At 47.0% G+C, this 15,689-nt stretch overlaps 3 protein-coding genes across 4 annotated transcripts; 1 reads left to right on the top strand and 2 right to left on the bottom strand.

The window, feature by feature from the left end:
* Positions 1-820: 820 nt before the first annotated feature.
* LOC120709931 lies at positions 821-2,260 on the bottom strand. Its single transcript, XM_039995549.1, has 3 exons — positions 1,973-2,260; positions 1,217-1,772; positions 821-1,071 (listed from the first exon to the last, which is right to left on the bottom strand). Exons 1-3 carry the CDS (start codon positions 2,258-2,260, stop codon positions 821-823), a joined length of 1,095 nt encoding a protein of 364 aa, XP_039851483.1.
* Positions 2,261-2,894: 634 nt separating this feature from the next.
* LOC120710680 (cytochrome P450 72A11-like) lies at positions 2,895-6,293 on the bottom strand. Its single transcript, XM_039996285.1, has 6 exons — positions 6,109-6,293; positions 5,101-5,315; positions 4,783-5,006; positions 4,164-4,411; positions 3,651-4,035; positions 2,895-3,520 (listed from the first exon to the last, which is right to left on the bottom strand). The coding sequence occupies exons 1-6, from the start codon at positions 6,219-6,221 to the stop codon at positions 3,095-3,097; spliced, it is 1,611 nt and encodes a 536-aa protein (XP_039852219.1). The 5' UTR covers positions 6,222-6,293; the 3' UTR covers positions 2,895-3,094.
* Positions 6,294-11,408: 5,115 nt separating this feature from the next.
* LOC120707487 (transcription factor bHLH144-like) lies at positions 11,409-14,554 on the top strand. 2 transcript variants are annotated; one of them, XM_039992393.1, is made up of 4 exons: positions 11,409-11,593; positions 12,095-12,222; positions 12,328-12,517; positions 12,970-14,554. In XM_039992393.1, the coding sequence occupies exon 4, from the start codon at positions 13,259-13,261 to the stop codon at positions 14,000-14,002; it is 744 nt and encodes a 247-aa protein (XP_039848327.1). In that variant the 5' UTR covers positions 11,409-11,593; positions 12,095-12,222; positions 12,328-12,517; positions 12,970-13,258; the 3' UTR covers positions 14,003-14,554. The 2 variants fall into 2 exon arrangements, with proteins under 2 accessions (XP_039848327.1, XP_039848326.1); XM_039992392.1 differs by having other exon boundaries at positions 11,411-11,582.
* The last annotated feature ends 1,135 nt before the right edge of the window (positions 14,555-15,689 follow it).

The following is a 15,689-nucleotide window of genomic DNA, read 5'->3' as shown; positions in this document are numbered from 1 at the left end:
ATATATACCCCCAAGGCCGCATCATTTGAGAGTGCTGGAGTTCAAAGAAGTATACTAGAGCTAAAGATCATCTCCAACCACCATAGAGCTTCATTGTACATCATATAGGCTTAAGCACACTTGTGAGAGTGCTTAGTGCTTGTTTAGGCTTAGTTCTTGAGAGAACTAGCTTGAGAGAAAGTCTTGCTGCGGCAAGCAACTTGTGTACTCGTCGTGTGACCCTCCGACTTGGTGTGGAGTGGCAACGACACTTTGTGCGGGGAAGGAGGCCCCTACTTGGTGTTAAAGCTCCAAGATAGTGAAGACGGTGCCGTGGTGACGCTTCGAGATAGACGGTGGCGGTGACCTCGTCTTTGTGACTTGGCGTCACTTAGCCTTTGCTTGTCGGGAGCCTTGGAGGCGTGGCAAGACGGTGATCAAGCGAAGAGACTCGGCATCACACTTGTTCTTTGTGAGCAAGTGGCCGTGGACGTAGGGAGGGACTTTGGTGTCCTAACCGAACCACGTTAAATCGTGTGTCTTGGTGTCTTCACGGGAGTTTGCATATCCTCTCCCTTACCGCTTTACTTACCGCATTACGTTTCCGCATTTACTCTTTCTTGCTTACCTTTACTTTCCTAGTTAGTTTGATTAGGATTGGCTATAGGTTGCAAGTCTTTTGGGGTAAGTAGAGGGTAGCATAGATAAACCTTAGTTATAACTAGCATGTGTAGGACGTGTTAGGTTTATCTTATGCAATTAGATTGAGCCCTAGGATAGAAAAGCGATTAGCGACCCTATTCACCCCCTCCCCCTCTAGGGTCGGACACCCCGGTGATCCTTACAGCTTGCGCCCGGACTCCACCTCCGCCACCGCCTTGAATCGCCGGATCGCCGCTGGAGCCTGGTCCTTGCTTGCGAGAAGACAGAGCCACATGTACCGGCTCATGTCATTTACCAGCAGCAAGAAGTAGCGGTTGCCGCTCAGCGTCATCGGCGTGATGGGCCCGCAGATGTCCCCGTGCACCAGGTCGAGGACGTCCACCGCACGGCGCCGGGAACGCGCTCCTCCTCTGCTTCCTGGCCAGGCAGCTGTCGCACAACTGATCAACGTGATCAAAGTGTGGCAGCCCCCGAACCATGTCGCCCTTCTAAAGCTTCTGCAATGCTTGGAAGCTGATGTAGCTGAACCGCTAGTGCCAGCGCCACGCTTCGTCAGTCCGCCGTGCTGCCAAACAAATCGGGCGCGCGATGTCGAGGCAGATGGTGTACACGCGCGTGGGGGAGCGCCGCACCCGAGCAAGAAGGCGCCTTTGCTCGTCACGGATCCGCATCACCCCGTGCCTGATGTGGACGTCGTGGCCTTCCTCGTCCAGCTGCCCCACGCTGATGATGTTGGTGTCGAGGCGTGAGATGAAGTAGACGCCGTTGAGTTGTCGGTGCTCCCCATTCTTGCAGGAGAAGAGCACCGTCCCGCGCCCCTCGATCTTGACCACCGACTCATCCCCGAAACGCACCGTTCCGGCGACGTTCCTGTCGAGGTCGGAGAAGACGGCGCGTGACCCGGACATGTGATTGGTCGTGCCCGTGTTGAGGTACCAGAGGGCGTCAGCGGCGGGGCCATCGCCGTCCAGCTGCGCGAGGACCTTGGCCTCCACCAGCTGCACCAGACCTCCCTCCTCCTGCTCCTTCGTCAGCGGCAGCGGTACGTTGACTTGCGCCGCGCGAGGCGAGGGGGAAATTTGGATCGAAGTCACCCTCGCCATCAGCAGCGTCCCCTCTTCCTCATCCGCCTGGGCCAGATGGGCCACCTGGTTCTTGGGCTTCGACAGGCAATCCCGACCCTAGTGGCCCGTCTTCCCGCACCGGCGACATTGATCCAGCCCGACCCAGCGCTCGACCCGCCGCCGGATGAGCTGCGTCGTGGCCGTCCCCGGCGATTGCCGGACTTGGACCCTGCAGAGGAACCCTCACCTCTCTGGTAGTCCCTCACGCGCGCCTCCCACTGCTCCTGCGTGAGGTAGAGCTTGCCGTCGGCGCGTGGTGACGGCGGGCTATCGTCCTCGGCGTCGCACTCCTGCGCCGCGCGCAGCCGTCCGCTGGCGTCCTCCTGGGTCAGCGTGGAGAGGTTCGCCGTGACCTGAATCGCGATGGCCACCTGACGCAGAGACTTGGGGACGACTCGAAGGAGCTTCTCCACCACGCTGCATTGCGGGATCGTCTCTCCCACCGTCTCCAGCACGGCGACGATGTTCTGCAGCCGGAGCGTGAAGTCATCCATGCACTCGCCGTCGGTGAAGCGGATGTTCTCGAATTACCGACGAAGGCGCTGGGCCTCTGCCTTCTGCACCTGGTCGTTGCCGACGCGTCGATCCCTGATTGCGTTCTACGCCTCCAGCACCGACTCCTTCGCCGCCAGGGACGCGACCATCTCCTCCGGCACGGTGCTCGTGATGGCGTCGAGCGCCATCCGGTCCTCATGGAACGTCACGCCATCGGGGTCGATCGCCTCCCATAGGTGGCATGCCTGCATCTTCACCTTCATGACCAATTCGCCGAGCCGCCGCCAACCTCCCGGATGACGCGCACGACTTCCTCCTTCCCGCTGCCGCCGGCTCCGTCACCTCCGCCTCCGCGAGGTTTCTTCGGTGAGTCGGCCCTTCGTCCGCCATGAGCGCGTAGCGGATCGCCGGATCGCGATTCCAGCGGCGGTAGCGCGCCGCGATCGACTCCGGCACCTCCCTCGGCTCTGATGCCAAATGTTGGAGAACCCGGCGAGCTCCTGTCGCCGGCGTTCACCCTCACTCGCTCTCACAAGCTCACGAATAGAAAACCAAGAACACAGAGAAGTTTTGGTGCTGCTAACTGGCAGCGTTTTCCATCTTGATTGCAGGAATATCAAGGGATTTACAGACTCTAACTGACTCCTACAAGTGCGGCAAGCCGCAGCTCTGGACGTGCCATCCCACGTCCGGCGATCAGGTCGCACCACTCCTGAAGACGTGCTCCGCGTGCTGTCATGCGCTGAGCTCCTCTACACACGCACAGCCGTTAGCTAACAGGCCGGCTTATTGACCACTAACAGATACAAAGCACAGGATTAACACGCTAACAGTCAGAGCCGGCGTAGCCTAACCAGAACGCTGTGCTGCGGATGGAGTGACAGGATGCTGACGGGCGCGTGCGCGTACTCCGGCGAGAGCTCGAACGCGAAGCACTGCAGGACCATGCTGATGGCCAGCTTGGCCTCCAGCAGCGCGAAGTTCTGACCGATGCAGATGCGCGGCCCCCAGCTGAAGGGGATGAAGGCGCCCGGGTCGCTGCACGCCTTGGACACGCCGTCGGCGAACCTCCCAGGGTTGAACTCGCCGGCGTCGTGCCCCCAGAGCGCGGGGTCGCGGTGGATGAACATGATGGGAACCACGAGCATGACATCCGCCGGGTACGTCACGCCTCCGAGCTCCGTCTTCTTGTGTATCCGCCGGTTAATGAACAGCGCCGGAGGGTACAGGCGTAACACCTCGTACAGAACCATGGTCACCTGTTAATTATCGAGTAGAAATTAAAATCAAACAGCAAAGTTCTGTTATCAGAAAGAAAACGGAACCGGGTTTAATTTTTCACTGGAATTTATCTTCTTCTTCTTTTCAGTCAGTCACACTAATACTCACAACTTTTAGACGACTGGCACCGCTGAAATCTGGCTTGTTCTGCCCAAAGACTTGCAGAACCTCATCCCTGGCTCGATCCAGCCACTCCGGATGCATGCTTAAGACTACCATTGTGTAACTCAGCAGGACGGCGGTAGTCTCTGTTCCCGCGAAGTAGAACAACTTGCATTCCTCGATCACTTCTTCCACGGTGATCCCCCTGCCGGACTTCCCATCAGACTCGCTGTAATTCATGTTTGATTCCATCAGTATGCCGAGCAAGTCATCCTTGGCGGGTTCGCCGTTCTTCATGGCCTCATGTCTCTTCTCTATTATTCCCCTTAGGATCGCCTTGGTCTCCCTGTTAATAGCCTTCATCCTCCGGTTGCTTTCTGTCGGTAAGAGACTGACAGATGAAGGTAAAGGTAAGATCTTAGGATGAAAAATGCCTGAAGGTACGGTTTTGCAGAGCCAAGAAAATGGAGAAAACGATGAGCATTATGGAGTAGAAGAGCTATATGATTGAAACAGTACGAGAATCCTGGGATGTGACTTGTCCCGAAAGCTTGAGTAACACGAACAAGCTGTTCGGATTGAAGTAGGAATATTCTTCTGCCTTCTTGGTAGCTAACACCGAAAACAGCTCTTGAAATGACATCTCCTGCTAAATTTTGGAACTCAGACCAAACGTCTAGCTCAATGGATCCAGCAGAATCAGCGTGCAAGTTCTCCCATCTGCAGATTAGATCACTGCACGCTGCAGAGAACGCCGGCAACATCCCCTGCATCCATTTCCAAGATAATTGTCAACGGTACAGAAAAAAAAATCCAAAAGAACCTACTTCGAACAAATAGACCCATCCTCTTTTCTTTAGTGTTTATTTCGAAGATATTTGTGTTAAAAATGAAACTATTATCGGTGTTAGCGAGTATGCCACTTATTTTCTCATAAACCTAACTCATGCTTTGTGATCTACTGAATGTCTGAATTAGTCAATCAGCAACCGATTAAGCAGCACAGCAAGATGTTTGCAAATGGAAGATCAGAAAACGTTTATCACAGCTAAGTAAACAACAGGTAACTAGCACAAGCAACTAGATCAAGTGTTCATCAATTAACTCGAGCAACATTTTTTTTTTTAAAAAAAAACACCTTCAGCTTCTCTGCATGGAAGGCTGGGTTCATAATCCTCCTATGCTTGGCCCATTTCTCGCCGTCAAGGATCGCGCCCCCACCAACCAGCAACTTGATCATGCGAGTGGCCAGCTTTGTCTTCACGAGGCGGCCGTCTTTGTTTGACGCAACCTCCCGGACCAGCTCAGGGTCCATGACTGTAACTCTTGGGGTCGTCCCGAACCATGTGAACGAGAGCTTACCTGCAATTCCGCCTCAGGATGGATGATGCATCAGGCCGGAAAACACAAGGATGTTTTGGTCGCTGCAGGCAGGATGATCGAAATTGCAGTTTACCATGCTCCTGGACGGCACGGTGGAGGAGAGGGGAGACGTGCGGGAGGACGTCGTGGGGCCGGTCCATGGGCACGGGCCTGGCCAGGGCCGCCGCCGTCAGCCGGCGCTCCTCCTTGAGGTCGCACCGGAGGAAGCGGTACCGGGTGCCCTTCAGGCCCTGCGCCCTGAGGGCCCGCTCCACGCGCCGGGGGGCCAGCCAGCAGGGGCGGGCCCACCTGGTATTCAAGGATATTCATTGAATACCAATTATTTTTTAAAAAATCAAGTATATATAATCATATACATGTATATGTATTGAAAAAAAAAAGAGAAAACAGCACTCAGGCCCCCATTCCTTCTTCTAATGGGCCAAGCAGCTCAAAAACTGCCCACTAACGGGTCTGAATCTTGCCCCCCACGGCCCACATCCACAGCCCATTGGAACCTCTCCTTCCCTGGCTCCCTCAACCTCAGGACCTCACACGACCAGGCAGCCGGTGCTGTGCTCGCGACCAAACCAGGAACCCTACCCCATTTTTTCGGCGGCGCGGGCGGCGGCAGGCAGAGCCGAGGGGCAGGCGGCGCGCAGCAGGAAGAAGAGGGGCTGAGGGGCGGCGGCAACCGGCCGGCAGCGCAGCGCAGACCCACCGCCCGCGGCAGGCGCCAGGCGATCGCCGCGGCACTGCGGCAGGCCGGCAGCGCAGCTACGCAGGCCTGAGTGGGCGTGCGGGTGCGGCCCGCCGGCGCCGGCACGGGCGCATAGTCGGCGCCTCGCGGCCTCGGCGGCACGCCGGCACTGCAGTTTGCAGAAGGTAAATTTCTCAATTTTGTGGCCGTGGTTGCTAATTCTTCAGTGAATTTGTGGTACATACATTATTTATATGTTGAACAATTTTAAATTACGAATAATTTATATCGGTACTCAATTATGCCCTACTAATATGTATATATTTGAGCTGTCAAAAAAATTTCGCACTATTTGAAATTTTAAATACCAAACTCTCAAATCCTGAGCCCGCCCCTACCAGCCAGGCCCACTCAAGCACGGCCGCCGCCCACCACAGGAGGAGCACGGCCGCCGCGCCTGCGAGCAGGCTCCCCGGCGAGGCCTCGCGGAGCAGAGCCGCCGCGCCGCCACCCATGCCTTGGCTTGCTCGACCGGCGGCGGTGGAGCTGCGGCAGCCGGCAGCAATGGTAGAGCTAGAGCAGCTAGCGTGCGGGTCCAAAGCTGTTGTACCAAACGCCAGTGTTGTGTCACTCACACTTTCGCCATAGATTAACTAGACTTAAAAGATTCGTCATCTAAATTATAGATAAATTGTATAATTAATTATTTTATTTAACTACATTTAATACTTCATGCATGCGTTAAAAGATTCAATATGATCTGAAATCTTGTAAAGTTTTGAAATTTTGAAGTGAACTAAACAAGACCTCGGAACGTGATTGTTTTCTTTTGACAAATTTGTTTGGACGTGCACTGCAGTATATGGTGTCGTCCTTTGCTACCTTCACTCTGTTCGGCTGCAACCAGTTGCAGCCAACAATATTTTTCTCACATACTAAACTAGCACCAGCCATCAGTCACAACCAGCCAACAGTATTTTTTTCATAATAAATCAGCATTAGCCACCAGCCACAACCAACCGAACATAGTCAATCATAACAGGTCTTTTATTTGAATTGTGTTTAGTTGGTAGCCAACTAGTATTTGCCAACTTGTGGACTAGAATAAGCCACAGAATAATCATGTCAGTGGCGGTAACATATTTAATCTATGATTCCGCAGAATATATGTAATTTTTAAATGCAAGTCTGCAAAGGAATGGGATAGATTTGTCCTTAAGCGAGGATTTGATGGCATATATCTAAGAATGCAAGTGGTTTCTAACTGTATTTTTTTTTACACTCTAGTTCATTTTCCACCTAATTATTAACGTCGAATGCCAGTCTAGTTCATTTTACCAACTTTTTGGATCGACCCAGTGATCCAAAATAAATATCATCTCGAATATAAGCTAGGAACTGAAAAGGATAAATATGCTCTTTTAAGGTTTCAATTTAAACTATAAACGTACTATATTATAATTATTAGCTTTGGTAGTAAACATTAAACCACTCACCTAGACCTTACTCCAAAAGTCAACGGATAATATATATAAGTTTAAATAAAACTCTCAATCAAAGATGTATATGGCCTGTCAAAAATAGAGAATTATATTCAATTAAATATGCAACACTTCGTATTAGTACCAATAATTATCAAAAACTAATTTTGTACTGATTCCATGTTAAAAATCATCATAGAAAATGATGATGAGAAGAAAACATTTGGGATATCTTGATTGGGGCCACTGTTCATCTAAACGGTTGTTTAGCCGTTTACACACCGTTTAAACGCTACACAGTGGTAAACCATTTCCGTTTAATTGGTTGTTTTGACCGTTTAAACACCCGTTTTGTCCGTTTAAATACCCGTTTTGCCCGAATAATAAGCTAAACAGTAGGTGACCGACTGTTTGCCATTTAGCCTTCCGGATAACCCTGATTAGGGCCATTAGGAAAGAACCGTTACAATATCAAGATTAAATAGAACAATTTGAATACATTTATTTTTGAAGCAAATTCTAAAAAGTACAAAAACTAGGTACCCTATTTGCACGAGGTGATATTTGGGGTCACTCGCGTGACCTGAGTATATCCGTCGTAGAAGAGCGCGGGGGAGCTCGGCCATGGATTTTTCTTAGGCCGTCGGCCCGCAGCTTCTGTTGGGAAACAAGTTTCATTTGAACAAAAATTAAAATTTGTTCAGTTGGATCTAATTTTACCTTTAAAAACAAAAAAATATTCCACTCAAATAATTTGTTCCATTGGAACAAAATGAAAAAAAAAATTATTGGAACTTCCTGAAGAAAAAAAATAGAAAACTGGACCTTAAACCCACCCGTAAGCCGGCAATCCACCCAAGAGCAAGCGGGCCGCGCGCTTGTGCGACAGGTCCGCATGCACCCGCGTGTGTGACCCCAAGGCGATTTGCATGGGGCGCTGCTGTGTCACGCGGGTGACCCCAGCAAACCTATCACCCACTACAAATTTTATGTTGTTGGGTCTAAATTGGTCCAACAAACTAGCCCATAGTCAAATTTATTTTGTTTCGAAATAATTTTTAAATTGTTGTAGTAATATAAAAAATTTGTTCGGGAACAAAAAAAAATTTTCGAAACAAAAAGTTGTTATTAGGCCTTGTGCGATGGTTTGACTGCTAGCAGCCCGAGCGACTCCTAACATTTGCCATTTGGGTGTGCCATCTTGCTGGTTTTTTGTATGAAAAGAGATAGGAACTCGACCAATTCTATCGTTCATCCATCGGCCCAGATGTGAGATCCGCCTGCACTCTGTTCCATCATCTCAACGGCCCATGAACCCAAAACACAATGAGCTCCGGCAGAGGCAAAACAGGTGATGAAAACAATCCCTTCAAATACCGTTTTGCTCTGAGAAAAATCCAACCATTCACTTTGATAAAACGTACCTGTATTACTGGATAATCAAAACGTACCCTCCAGTAACGTGCTTTACTGTCATACTGTGCATGAACATGCGCAGCACCAATCTTACAGCAAAAGAAAAGACATACAAGCACCTGACGATTGTTCCGGTTCGTTGCTTCAGACTTTCAGATGTCGCTTCTTAGCCTGTCTGCTGGATCAACCCAAGTGTCGAATAACACCAAACAGATACGATCACAATTCACACAGACCAATTAACGCAGGCCATCCATCTCGCTCCATGATCATCACGCCAACGGATGCAGCTTTTATTTTTTAATCGCCAGACACCCCAGGAGTCAAAGCCTAATCATGCTCAGATTACCGATCAGCTCCGTCCAGAGCGTCGTCGAGCGATCTACGGATCCGATGCCTCTGGACGCTCTCACGCGTCACCTACTGGCTACTGACCTGAGAGACACCTGACCTGCCGGCGTGCGCTTTCTACTCCGGCCGCCGGCAGCCTCTGCTGCCGACAGCAACCCGGATGGTGCCACACCTTTGATTTTTTTTACCGACCGGTAGAATGAAACCGGTGCCGTCGGTTCCGGTAAACCAAACCGGTTTGACCGGTAACAAAAAAAAATTGATCAAATTCAAATTTTAAATAAAAAAGATAGTTCAATCGGTTTCCATCAGTTAGCCGATCGGTTAGGCCGGTAAACCGGTCCGGTTTGAGTGGGAATCGGAGAGTTGAACAAAAAAATCGATGAAAAACCCACTTTAGTTCAAAATTTGAATGTTTGTATAACATGTTTTAGCCTAAATGAACCCTCCAACACTTTTTTGTACTACTTTTACATTAATACAATATATAACATATTTTACATTGTATTTGTATATTTTTGTATGCACGTTTTTTTGTTTAACTTCAAATGCCCACAAAGTATATTAAATGACCGAATATTTGAAAAATTTTGACACTATTAGATTCGTCGCAACTTGAAGTATTTTTTAAAAAAATTAAAAAAATTTTATTTTTTTAAATTTAAATTTGAATTTTAAATTTGGACCGGTTTCCAACCGGCGGTACCGGAACCGGTTACACCGGAGTTTCCGAACCAGTTCCGGTCGGGATAAAAAACCCTAGTCACACCACAGCTTTTTCCCCGGCCCGTTCTTCTACCCCGTGCCCGGCCGATCGACGAAAAGGACGGACGCGCCGCGCATGGTGCCGGCGCACTGCGCGCGGCCGGCGACCCTGGGCCGGCCGGCCAAGGGGAACGAAGGAGCGCGCGCGAGCAAGTCAACACCGGATCGCGAGAGGAAATGGAGTGTAAAGTTAGGTAGCATGTCACTCTCCGGAAGGAAACGCTGCCCCCCGGAAGCAGCACGCACGCACGCCGATCAGATCACCCATTAACCAAAAGGTCTTTGCTTGCACTAGGACGGAAGAGAGCGATGCTGCATGCGCAGATAGGCTACTTTTAAAAGATTTGCGCCGAGTCGTGTCAAACGACTGCGAGCGTCAGATGGATAGACCCGGAGTGTACCCATTTAAATATCCCATCAGTGTGTGCTAATCAGGTGCTTATGTTAATGAGAAAAGAATTCATTTTTTATTTCATCAGTATGTTATTTATTTGTTTTTTTTTGGATCCTCAAGGAATACATATGCATTGGAGTTAGAAAAGTAATACCTACAAAGAATTTGATTGGCTCTATGCGTTTTTCCTATACAATATTTACTTGATACTTGGTATTAGTTTAATTAGATAGATCTCATTACAAGCTAAAACAATACTTTCTGTGACACAAATTTTGAATGTTCAAATAATATTTATTTGGGAAAAGTCCGGTTTACACTCTTCAACTATCGCAAAAGTCCGATTTTCAACCTTCAACTACGAAACCGGACAACATAGGTCATCCAACTGTCAAAACCGGGCAAATTTAGCCCCTGAGGTGGTTTTCTATTTTGTGAGAATTAAAAATATTTAATTTTACACTAAAAAATTTATAAGTAATTTATTTTAAGTCAAAAATTATGAAATGGGTATCAAAAGTTTTCTAAAAATGTAGCTTATCTATTGTCACATGACTTGTGAGCTATTCAGATCTAATTTTTTTATGTTCATAATATTTGGTTGCTTACAGTTATGCCTATTATTTTTAATAACTAAGACTCAAATGGAGCAATAATAGATAGGGTACATTTTTAGAAAAAAAATTGGTACTAGTCTCATATTTTTCTGATTTAAAGTGAATTATTTTTTAGATCTAATTAGATTTATTTATTTTTTTAAGAAAATAAAAACCACCTTCAAAACCACCCCAAGGGCCAAATTTGTCCGGTTTTGACAATTGGATGGTATATGTTGTCCGATTTTGTAGTTGAAGGTTGAAAATCAGACTTTTGCGATAATTTAAGAGTGAAAATTAGACTTTTTCCTATTTATTTTGGGGCAGAGAGTAGATCTTTACTCCACCTCACGTCGGGAGTGTTCACATGCGAAGATACCAAATCACAACCGCAAACACGCAAACCAGGGCAAAGTTACAAAAGCAATTACACTTGGACAAAAAGGAGAAGCGGTAAAAGAAAAGGTAATCCTCCACCGTTCATATACCCAGGCCCATGTCGTATGGAGGCAGCTGGAAGCCAAGCAGGCAGAGCACTATCCTGAGTAGACTCCAGCCCGAATCAGCCTCTCCTCCACTGTGACTCCACAGTCAACACGCACGCCTCTCGCTGGTCGCTCGTAGTGCTGGGCGCCTCTGTGTTTTATAGCCTCCTTTTTCGAGCCTATATTCTCCTCCGATCCCCCTCGTCGTCGTCCACCCCCCCCCCCCCCCCCCCCCCCCCCAAAAATCGTCTCTTCCCTTTCTTGGTGCTGCCACGCAAGAACCTCAGGCCGCGACCTCGGGATCGCCTCCAAGATCCGATTTTGATCGCCCCGCCCCCGTCTAGACCGGCCGAGCAGATCGCCGCCATCGCCCGCCCTCGATTCCTTCGTAATACTCTGGTTCTAACACTTGGCTCAGGACTTGCCTTTTGATCTTATTTTTCCTTCCAGCTCTGTAAGTTTTAGATCGATTTTGTTTTGTCGTGGACCTGTGAAGTTTGGGCAATCCATGATTGGTGTCTGCTTAGTGGCTAACCTTGCAGGACTTCGATTGAGGATATGATTGTTTACTACTCTATCCTGAACTCGATGTGATTATCCATTTGATTTTGTTTACAGTTAGATAATGATCCGCATGTATAGCCTTCTCTAGAGTTGTGATCTTTGAAAATCTGAAACGGAATATTACCTTGTTCTCATTAAAACTGCTTTCGAAAAATCTGTGGATCTCTTCTATTCACGATTACAGATTATTACTACTACCTGCATGAATGAATTGGGAGCCAAACTTAATACTTGAGGGGTATTCCATTGAGGATTGTTGTTCTATGATCATATACATATGCAACTCGCCAACTCCATATCTTTCTCACCGTTGCTGCTTCTTATTGTTAATAACAGATTCACAGTAAGAAGTAAGATAACACAAGTTGAGCATTGGCCAACAGTATGCCTTGGACGCCCTTGCACTCGTCATACCAAAGTAGCCGAAAGTCTGTCTGCCTTATTGTCTTCTTCCGTGTGATTGTGTATGCCACTTTTCTTCTAAGAGCACTGCATATTTCATCAATCTGAACATCCAGTTATTTGTAATGTTTTCTGAATTGTTCGGCTCTGAATCGTGTTAATTACAGGTAAGGAGGCTGCACTTACAGAAGACTCATTTTCCTTCAGTGGTTCTCTGTTCTTGACAACATCAGTGTGGAAAGATTGAGAATGTATGTGAAGGTTGAGCTTAAGAGATTCCGTGTTGTGAAGGAAGTGGGAAGGATAGTAATGAATGTTAGGATCTTTGCTTGTTACCAGGTGATCGAAGTGTGCCAGGTGAGCTATTTGTTTATTGTTACAAATGATCCTATGTGCAAATAAAGTACAACTGTTCTCAAAGACAAAAGTAAATAAATATAGTTTTTCAGTAGTAAGCCCATGCTAATTTGTTTTGCGCTGCTATAACAGTAAAGGTATCAAGTTCTGAAATGTGTTCTATTGAACACCCAGTATCAAACAGGATTTTATCCTGGGACACAGAACTTTCTTAGTTGCATTTCTGTAATTCAAGGTAAAATCAGGGTTTTATGTAATAGATTGATAAATCAATATTCTATACATATCCCCCTTACAAATATTTCATTGATATGTATCTGAAATTAAATTAGTTTAATCTATTTCTTTAACCAAAATTATTTGTATTCGTATTTCTTGGTTATTTAACACATCTTTCTGCACTTTGTCATTGTGCGCTTCGTTCCTATGCTAACAGCTTGTTTAAATTGCAGGCTGAATACTTCCGTCAACTGCTTAAGCCCGTCACGTAGTCTAAACACAGGACCCGGGATTAGTTTTTTCAAACTGCTACTTTAGTTTCTATTTTGATAGAAAGTTTCAACAACAGAGCAGTGCAGTCATGATGATGACTACCTTGTTGTAGGGCATATTAATCTTCTGTTGTTGCAAACCACAATAATACTTTAGGTTTTAGATTGTTTTGGGCAGTGTAGTCACTGCACCAAATCAGGTAGATTTACGTACGCAAGTGAACTCGTGTCCTACATACACCATCAACCAATGCAGAGGGATCCAACAGCTTTCGTTGGAAACCCCTCCTTTGCTTATGGCTATGAAGCTGATGGTTGTTCGGCAAATGGACCTTTGGGTGGTCAATGCAACTACAGGGTTCCTGTTTCACCAGCCTTAGGAGTCCCTTCAGGCATGACAAGCCCTAAGATCCGAAGCCAACTTGGTGCCTTTGAGTTCCAGCCTTCCAAGGTATGCCCCAGAAACTTCATCATCTTTGATCATACTGATGACAAAGGGCGCATTGTGTATCATCCTGCCTTGGTGAATAAGCTGAATCCCATAAACATCAATGCATTCCCGTGCCGGGGTGAGGTGATTTGCAGAAGTTCAGACCAAGACGATGGCAATCTTGAACAGCATGCCTCATCTTTCAAGGAGGATACAGAAGAGATCAATGCACTGCTGAGCTCTGAATCTGATGAAGACAGTGATGAAGATGATGTCATGAGTACCGGGCGTTCTCCTGACCCCTTGGAACTTAGCCCCTGTGAATCATCTTCACCACCCAGGTTTAAGAAAATGAGGCATTTTTCTGGAAATGGATCAGATTTCAATGGATCCATGGAAAATATTACTCACAAGGAGATCAGGAAGGTGGTCACAGTTCTTAGGGGAATAATCCCTGGTGGAGACCAACTTGATGCTCCTGATGTCCTGGAGGAAGCTGTTAGATACCTGAAGTTTCTCAAGGTGGAGGCAGAGAAACTTGGCGTGGTGGGTTTCAATGCTTAGAAGTTGCCAGTGATATAATGGTCGCGGTAAAGCTCCATATAAATAAAATCTTCAACATCGATGCAGCTTATCTATATGGAATTAATCTAGGTCATTGTCATCATTGTTACTGGATTCCACTTTTTTTGGGTGTGGAAGAGAAGGAAGGCATCCTGCTTTTGCTACTTTCAGCAGGCCTCAAAAGACTGTCTGTGGGATTCTGATGCTTACTTCTGATATGTTCTTGCTTGCCCTGCCCCCCTCATGGTGTGGTTCGATCGTGCTGCAAAGCTTTGGATGGTGCATCATGCTGTCTGGCTTACCCTTTTTCCAATTGTGACTTGGAACTCCACCTATGCAGTGATCAAGCTTCCTTTTGTGGACACACCCCGAAAATCATTGCACTTCTCTGAAGGTTACTGCTGTTCTGCCTTTCCAGGCACTCGAGTTGATGCACTTGTTAAATTATGTACACACTTTGGTTTGATTTATAAATATGTTTGTACGGAACAAGATCTATGCATTGAAATTTGTAACTACTGTATGAAATGATGCTCTCTTTGGCTTTGCGAATCGTGTGAAGAAAGAATCTATCTCACTTCATTTGCTTTGGAGATGCTCATTATGATGGTGCTCGCCTTCGGTTAATTATGGAGATAACTGTGATGATGGTTTCCACGAGCTATCACGGCGCTCATGCTTTGATTTATTTGTTCCTTGTGCTTTTCACGAAAGCTTGAAAGCTATGAAAGGGAATGAAGCATTGGCGTGGACCTGTAGTCTTTCTGCAAAGGCCAATGATGCACAAACGGATGGGTTTCCTGGTGCTTTTGCCTATGAGGCGTTGCTGGGTGGCCATCGAGTTGGGAGAGATCTTTCTTCCTTATTTCTTGAAGGGGGTAAAGGCATGCGCTTTTCTTGACCTGTTATTTTGTATTTGCTTTGCTTAGTACGTGGCTATGGCGCTGGATAATTTTATCCCTAAGGAAAAGTGAACAGATTGTTACTAAGGACCGGAACGGACGACCAAAGAGGAAGTGAATAGGAGCCCTTAAAAATTCTCTTTGATGATAACAAGGCCTATGTCCCAGTTCAAATCAACACGTCCCTCTCTTCTAACCGCCAAAGTGACACAGGCCAACTCGTGACGTGCTCACCCTATAAACGGTTCGGCAAAACTCAACGCAAAGCGGAAGCACGCAAAAAGCAATCTACTGGGGCAAGGCACAACTCAAAGCGGACGCAACGATTACCAAGTGTCGCAAAAGCTTTTCACACACACGCTCGCACAAGAGCTTACTTTAATGGGCATGCAACGATTCAACAATGATTAGCAACGCTCAAAATCAAGTGGAAACAAAGCTTGTCGAAAAGGCCGATCATGGAACTCATCAAAAATACTAGAGCTAGTCAAATGCAAGACCAACTAAAGCTTACTTGGTTAAGCATGCAAAAACTAACAAGTATGAGTGACAACAAGCAAGCATGCAAAGACTAACAGCAAATGATTTAACAAAGCATATAAGCAAGTCGGCAAGCAACAATTAATAATAAGCACTCATCAACCCAAGTCTCTTAAGCAAGCAAAAGCTAACAACGATTAGCAAAACAAACTCTGATTAATTAACTTAAGCACTAGAGCAGGAATTAAATAAAAGAGAGTGGAATTAATAGCTCACGGGGCAAGCAACCAAGCTGTGCTGCCGTG

Source organism: Panicum virgatum, chromosome 5K (genome assembly GCF_016808335.1).
Source record: "Panicum virgatum strain AP13 chromosome 5K, P.virgatum_v5, whole genome shotgun sequence".
NCBI lineage: Eukaryota > Viridiplantae > Streptophyta > Magnoliopsida > Poales > Poaceae > Panicum > Panicum virgatum.
This window is presented reverse-complemented; position numbering and strand designations above follow the sequence as displayed.